Source organism: Mytilus edulis, chromosome 10 (genome assembly GCF_963676685.1).
Source record: "Mytilus edulis chromosome 10, xbMytEdul2.2, whole genome shotgun sequence".
Lineage (NCBI taxonomy): Eukaryota > Metazoa > Mollusca > Bivalvia > Mytilida > Mytilidae > Mytilus > Mytilus edulis.
Window position 1 is genome coordinate 13,713,421 of NC_092353.1, and position 8,485 is coordinate 13,721,905.

The following is an 8,485-nucleotide window of genomic DNA, read 5'->3' on the forward strand; positions in this document are numbered from 1 at the left end:
GGTTCATCTTTACAAATGCGACTTGGAAGGTGTGTTGTCTCGTTGACAATCATACCTCATCTTTTTATATATCTATAGACATGCATGTATTTGGCAGTTAAGATGATGCTAACATCAGAATGACAACTTTCAGACTCAATTGGATTTATTTGTGACTTAATGCTTTAGTGTAATAGATAGAAAATAACAAATTATTAATTTGTGTTGAATGAAAAAAAAAGAAGAAAAAAACAGTTGTAGAAACATGCCATAATTTGTGTTTTAACAAACAATAATTAATTCACCGTCTGATGTATTAATTAGGTAATCACTTTATAATATATGTATATTTAGTTAGATAGTATTAGACATTAATTGAACACATTCAACTTTAAAATACACAGTCACTCAATAAATATAACGTCTGGCGATTTGTTTTGATTAAAAACTATATAATGACGGTGTATAACATTTGCGCTGATTCCATAAATGTTCAATCTTTCACTTGCGCCGATTCCATAGATGTTCAATCTTTCACTTGCGCCGATTCAATAATTTTAAGCTCCATTTGTATCTTTTTGCATTTGAGTGATGTGTTTTTTTCATGTCATTAAGATGTTTTATTGTCCTTTGATATTTATAAGACTGTAAATAGATTTTTTGTTTTTATCACAACATATCGAAATTAGTTTTTCTGATGAAATGAAAGAAGCCCGACTTTAAAAAAAAAACACATCCTATTTTTAACTACAATTAATTGATTTAAAAAAAAATCTTTCAAAATTTATAATTAAGATAATAATTATTTACACACAACACGGAAAAATTCAAAATAAATTTATTGCATGTACCTAGGGGTTAACTTATATCTCTTAAGCTAGAAAGTAAAATAACAAATATTATTGCATAGCAATATAATATTTCCCACAGAAAGTAACCAAAAGTTAGCGTGCAATAAATTCTAATATTGCACTAGTGCAATAAATCTTCAAAATTCAGGACGGCATCAACGACAAAATCTTAGTTTAAACCGATTTTTACTTTCAAATATTATATAGCCATACAATAAAAGGGTTATTGCATGAATATTGGGGAATATTGTCCCTCGTAAAACATATATTGCACTCGCAAGCTCGTGCAATATCAAATTCTACTCGGAACAATATTCTCCAATATTCATGCAATAACCCTATAATATCGAACTTAAAACAGAAAGTTCCTAAAAAAATGGACTAGCTAGCTGAAAGTCTCACTTATATGACAGCCAAACATTCAATTATATTGCCAACATGTAAAGTAAGTAACATGTCGAAATACAAAAATGAACGTACAAGTATAAAAGAGGGATGAAAGATACCAGAAGGACAGTCAATCTCGTAGATAAAAATAAACTGACAACGCCAAGGCTAAAAAAGAAAAAGACAGACAAATAATAGTACACATCACACAACATATATTAGTTGAACACAGTAAAATATGTCACAGACATCATTCTATGTTCTAATTGTTATTAATTTGAAGCAATGTATGACACTTATGTACATATCAAAGAATAAATGCACGTTTCTAATATGTTATCTAAATTTTGCTTTGAAACGTAATGGACGTAATTAATTACATTTGCAAATAATTGGAAATAAAGGCAATAGTTTTATACCGCGTAGAATTAATAGTCATAATTCAATTAAGTTCCAACAAATCCGTGTTACAAACTGAAACACATCAACTATAAGAGGAAAATAAGGGAATAATATAAACACTGAACTACAACAAAAGAAACGCTAACATACATATAAACTGACTATAGCTAACAACTGGCACACTCGTGACTTGACAGAGGACATTTTGAGAAAAATGGTTTGTTGAACGAGTTTTGTAGTTATAATTGCATGAAATGAATAACTTTAGAAATTAATTGACCGCATGTACAAATATCACCATTCGTGGTCTGACTGCAACGATATATAAATATTCGTTCGTTGTCTGGAAATCAACTTATATTCACATTCTGTTGACCTCCGTCATAAAACTGTATAATGTTTATGCGTTCAAAGCGCTTTTCTAGATTTTCCTTCATTAGAAACAGTCATGAAAACTATATATCAAAGAAGCAACAAAAATCAGTACATGTATAAGGGTAAAGGGTTGGTACCTATTACAACGTTTATCTTTGCACCTGTCTCAAGTCAGGAAGCGAATAGTTAGTGGTTGTCGTGTGTTGATGTGCTTCATAAGTGTTTCACGTTTTTTTTGGATTAGTTTAGACCGCTGGCTTTCCTGTTTGAATGGTTTTACACTATTAATTTTTGGGGCCCTTTGCCGCTTGATGTTCGATGTATACCAAAGATATCCGTGTTGAAGACCGTACTTTGATCAATAATGGTTAACTTTTCAAATTGTGACTTGTATACAAAGTTGTCTTATTGGAACTCATACCACATCTTGAAGATATAAGAAGATGTGGTATGCGTGCCTATATATATACACATCAAAATAATTCGTATAAAATTTGCGGAAGCACATTTTTAGTTCTTCCCTCGCCGGGGTTCAAACTTTTTTTTTTAGATATATATAGTCGGTGATACAATGCTGAAAATACATAATTTGTTTGAATAACAGCATAACAATATTGAATCTGTACATTTGCGGAAGCAAAGTTTTTTCTTTCCTAGGCGGGATTTGAACTTATATATATACTGACGTGGAAAGGTAACACGAGGCCACCGAAAGCTTCATTTTTATGAAGTCCAGGTGGTCGTGTGGTCTAGCGGGACGGCTACAGTGCAGGCGATTTGGTGTCACGATATCTCAGTAGCATGGGTTCGAATCCCGGCGAGGGAAGAACAAACAATTTGCGAAATCTACAGATCCAACATTGGTGGGTTGATGTTTAGACGAGTTGTATATATATATATATATATAAATCTGCACATGTGAAAATTATTTTTTACGCCTATATATTTATATATATATGTATATGACAAAAAGAGAACCAATCTAATAGCCAAATCCGTCTTATGAAATTTTGCATGAAGGAGTTCCTAACACTCGAGCTAATTTTTGTATCATCTCTGAACGGGCCCAAGAGCATTCTAGCTCTGTCCTAGTCTATTTTCGACTCTACATATGTTTTCAGCACACACCATTTGCAAAATTCCCATGCAGTTGTAACAGTTGGTGGAATTTTGTCTTTCTTCCTTAAACAGTTTGATGCTCGTATGACAATATTTTCATGCGGATGGCATATGTTCTGAGCGCCCTCATATATCCAAACGGTTTCTTCACTGTCTAATTCAAAATCCTCTTCATGAACACCCTTTTGAATATCATTGTAGAATAAGAGTTTGAAATTGTTATTTTGTGTGGACTTTACAATTCCAAATTGATCTTGCACTTTAAGAATCGATCCTTCGATTATCTGGACCTGAAGGTTTTTCAAATTGAATGTTATATTAAACCATTCTGCGTGATCTATCTGTACACACCATTTGCAAAATTCCTTTGAAGATTTAAAAGCTAGGGCCGGTTTTCTGTTTAAATATGTCGAAGCTCTTTGGATAATATCACTACGCGTGTTGCATGTGCCAGAAGCGCCCCTATATATCCATATAGTCTCTTTTTGAAGATCAAATTCAAAGTCTGTTTTAACTGCAACATTTTCGTTTTTATCGTAGAACACTAATTCAATTTTGTTACCTTGTATGGAATTTAGAATTCCATATTCACCTTGCATTATGAGAATAGAACCTTTGATGAGATCTGTCCTGGTTTGTACCAAGGTTTTATAAAACGACTCTTCATTTTCTTCCAGAACACACCATTTGCAAAATTCCCACGCAGTTGTTACAGCTGGAATTTTTTCTTTCCTGTCTAGACAGTTTGAAGCTCGTTCGATAATATTATTACGCGTGTGGCATTTGATTGAAACACCCTCATGGTATATCCAAATGGGTTGATCTGTGATCAGTGGATAAAATTTAAAATCCATTTCTTTTACACTCTTTTCACGTTGATTGTAGATCAAGAGTTTAAAACTGCTACCTTGTATGGACTTTAAAATTCCAAAATTTCCATCAACTTTCAGAATCGACCCTTCGCTGTTGCAGAGATCTTGTTCTGTTTCTATCAATGTAATATAAAATGACTCCGACAATTCTATGAGTACACACCATTTACAAAATTCCCAAGCAGATGTTATAACAGCTGGAACTTGGTTTTTTTCTAAACATGTTAAAGCTCGCTGGATAATATCATCATCATTTTGGTATGTGCTCGGAGTGCACCAAAATATCCAATGGTTTTCTTCAATATTCTTCAAATCAATTTCAAATGATCTTACGTCCTTGTGACTTTGATTGTAGCACACGAGTTCCCAATTGCTATCTTTTTTTTCGGACTTACATAATATTCCAAATTGACCTTTCACTTTTAGAATAGATCCTTTGATAAGCTCTCTCTCATTCTTGATCGACTTTTTGTGAAACAACTCTGCATATGGTGTCAGTACACACCATTTACAAAATTCCCACGCAGATGTAACAGCTGGAATTTCATCCGGTTTGTCTAAACATGTTATTACTCGTTTGATAATTTCATCATTTGTCTGACATGTACTTGGATTGCACCAATATATCCAAATTCGTTTTTTCTCTTTCTTGAAATCAAATTCAAACTCTGTTTGGGTGACCTTCTCTTCATTGTAGAACACGAGTGTAACTTTGTTACCATTTATTGACATCAAAATTCCAAACTGACCTCGTATTTTAATAATCGATCCTTCGTTGAGCTCTCCCAGTGTCTTTATCCAGTTTTTATGAAACTGCTCTTCATAAACTTCACCTGTCAGAGGAATAACAACGACATGTCTTCGTTCGTTTGATGAATGATGAATGGAGTAAACTGAAGGTGTTTGAACGACTTTACACCAGTGAACAAAATCAGAGGATGTATTATAAAAGATGTTAAATCGTTTTTCTCCTATTCTTGATTTGGCTCGTCCAACTGTATCCATGTTTGGATAGATGTTATAACCTTTGAATTCTTTTTTTTTAATGATCAATCCTGGTTTGACATCTATTTTCTTTTCCATTATTTCTCTCGTTGCAAAACAATGTTTTTGCCAATAATGAATAACGGTTACCGTGATTTTGTCATTGTGTTTGTTTTTTTGTACGTCACTAACAATTGCGTCGTGCCATGAACCCATTAATCGATATATTATCGCATCCCCTTTAAGAACATCTTTAAGAACATCTTTTGGAACTATTTCGGAAATTTCACTCAGACTGATAATTTCGTCTACAAAATGTGATGCACGTCGGCTAATGATGGAATATTTTTGTTCATTGTTTTCAAGCTTTTCTTTTGCCCTCCTGGTAATGTCATCTCTTGGATATCTATGTACTGGATGGCATAAATATATATTTACTGTGTCCTGATTCAAATCAAATGTTTTAGTTTCCTTTACAACTTTATATGAAGATCCATAATGTACAAATGTCAACTCTACTTCAGAATTTTTTTGGCCAGGGCTTGTACCGATACATATAGCTTTGTGTAATAAATTATAATTGAATCTAAATTCAATTACGTCTCCTGGCTTGATTTCCTCACGTATTCTTATGATACGCTTTTCATATCTGTTTGTTGATATTAGTTTTCCTATTTGGTGATCGATATAAACCTGAGGTAGTTGGTCGTCTCTTTGTTTCAGACGTTTGTCATCTCCTTGTTTCAGACTTTTGTCGTCTCCTTGTTCCAGCCTTTGGATGTCTCCTTGATCCAGACTTTGGTCGTCTCCTTGTTCCAGACTTTGGCCACCTTGTTCTAGACTGTTTGAAAAGGGTCTTTCATACTTGGGTTGATGTAATATATTCTGCTGCTCGATATCGATGTGTTCTTCATTATCATAAGCAGTCTCGTCTACTTTGGCCCAAAAACAAAAGTGTGAAGAGCGATTTGAGAAAAACGCGAATTTGGTTTCTCCTAGCCTCAACCTTGCACGTCTGACAACTTCATTGGGACTGTGTACGTTGTAATATGAATAGTCATGCTGCCATACATTTTCCTTGGTCAAATCTATATCAATTTCTTCTTCCGTAATTTGTCTTCTTGATATTATTGACGGCCATGAGTAATGCACAATTGTTATCTTTGCTTGTTTTGTTGTGTTTGATTTTATCATGTTGATATTGGTAACAATCCCCACGTGGGGGATATTCATATAATAATATTTCATAACGTCACCATTGTTCAATTCGCTTATCTCTTTGATTAGAACCTCAGATCCTCTAAATGGACTTTTTAAACCGACGAAAGCATTTTGTGCTAAATACATCAAAAACACTGATACATTTACTGATCCCCAAAAGAACCACACTGAAGGTAGTTTAGTATTTGAAAAATTTAGAATACCAAATCCCAAATTTGAAATAGCATAGGCACCAAAGGTTAACCAAATTTCCCATTTTTTCTGCAAAAAACATATTTGGCAAATTTGTTTACCCTGATGAAATTCTTTGTAAAAACGATGCGTTCTGTATATGCACCATACTAGGTTGATAAAAGTCATACATCCCAAAGTAACCACTGCTGTGTATGCAACAGCATTTTTTTCTTTGGTTTTTCCCGTAAGTCGATGTAAAATCCACGATAATGTTTTCCGTATTGCAGATTGTAGATGGGGACGCTTTTTTATGACTGGAATTAAATTTTCGATAACGCTTCGAATAAAACTTGCCCATAGAATTGTATTTCTTGCCAACTCATCAACTTGTAAACTTTTTGTTGTACTAGCAATGCATCCCCGTACCATATGTTCACAGTTATTGGATAGTATTGAATAACTATGCTTCTTATGTTCTGCTAAAAGAGTAATAGCCTTATTTATAATTGTGTCAGGATCTGTAGGAAATCGGTAAATGTGCTTGTAAATTTCATCGTTGTACAGGGTTTGTTTTTCTGTTGTCTCACGGAGTTTTATCAACTGCGAAAAAGGGGTCCATTTAAAATGAATCATTGTAACCATTGCAGACGACCCATCAGTATCTCTTTGAATTAATTCCTTAATCAGTGCATGATGTTTGTACATTGCAAACTGCTTATTGAAGGCGTTAAATTTTAGCTTTGACCCAGCTAAGCAAATATGGTCCCCTTTTTGTAACTTATGAAACGTGAAAACACGCTGCTCCTCAGAACAGTATATGCAGTTAACGTCTTTTTTTTGTTCTACCATGTTAACTATTCCTCCTGTTTCATTACACTCTGAGAGCTGGTTCATAAAGGACAGATGTAAATATCCTCAGAGTATGATGTGCCTAGGAACAAAAAAAGATAACACATCATTAAAAAAGGTACAAAGATACTTTATACTATCTTATTATAAAAGTGCCTGCTGATAAAATAAGAGATGTGCAGATAACCTCATTGGTTGATATCTTTGGCAGAAGTACATGTGATACATCCTCCTTCTTTCAATCTTCAAGTGGTGGTTGGTTTAAGGGCTATGTTTGGTTAGGCAATACATATTGACTGTTTGGGTTGATGAGGTTCTTGATAAGTTCCCTCCTCTCCCACCCACAAGTACCAACATGTGGATATGTTTTTATATTTATATTTTAATATTGGTATTACATTTATGCATTTTGGGTTGATGAGCACGATACAACATTGGAAAAACATAAGAATTACCATGGGATCATGTTGACAAAACAAACCTTCGCTTTATCGATTTTCAAGGGAAAGGTCAATTAGGGCAAGTGGATTCGTATTTTTGTGCTTGCTATTTCATTACAATTGGTAAAAATAAAATTATATATCTCAGATGACAATAATATGTTCATTTTATGAGCTCCAGAGTAGTTATATAAAAAAAACTGCACACTATATCCAGTGAGCTCTTATGCATACCATCGTGCATAGTAGTCCACATTTTGTTTTCTGAAACGTATAGATATTTTCTTGTATTCGGTTCATTCCTCTAGAGTTTTCTATGCCCATAACTTAACATGAACTGGATGCAATATTATATCAATCACTGAGGATATGTGTAATTGTCAAGGAGACAACATATTATAAATATTCAAATTGTTATTATATTTTCATTCTTTTTAATACGGTATCAAGGGAAAAATAATTTATAACAGCATCATTTCCCATTAAAATAAACAGATCTCACGTGTTAGTCCTGTTATATTGGATAAGAACAAATATATCTTTTACATTATCGAATCTGTATCAACACATAGATCGTATAAAAACATATGTATATGTAACAAAATGATTATCCTTTTCTTCACGATTAAGTACGAGCGATAGTTAGAATATTGTAAAGTACTCAAGGCACAAATGATCTCTTGGTTGGTTGTAGTCAAGAATTTATTTCATTGTTGGTGTATATGTTAATAATTGATGCATGCCTTCATTTTGCAGAATTTCATTTATGGGCTAGTTTTAGTAGTTTTTAGAAATTTTGTTTTAATTTGGGAAATATTAAAAATAATGTGTT

General features: G+C 33.3%; 1 protein-coding gene across 1 annotated transcript; it reads right to left on the reverse strand.

Moving 5' to 3' along the window:
* Positions 1-1,177: 1,177 nt before the first annotated feature.
* On the reverse strand, positions 1,178-7,277 carry LOC139493482 (uncharacterized). The gene has a single exon (XM_071281898.1). It carries the CDS (start codon positions 7,256-7,258, stop codon positions 3,083-3,085), a length of 4,176 nt encoding a protein of 1,391 aa, XP_071137999.1. The 5' UTR covers positions 7,259-7,277; the 3' UTR covers positions 1,178-3,082.
* Between the last annotated feature and the right edge of the window lie 1,208 nt (positions 7,278-8,485).

What these genes read in the sequence shown, in the direction of transcription:
- LOC139493482 (XM_071281898.1), bottom strand. Translation starts at nt 7,258, where the DNA reads ATGAACCAGCTCTCAGAGTGTAATGAAACAGGAGGAATAGTTAACATG.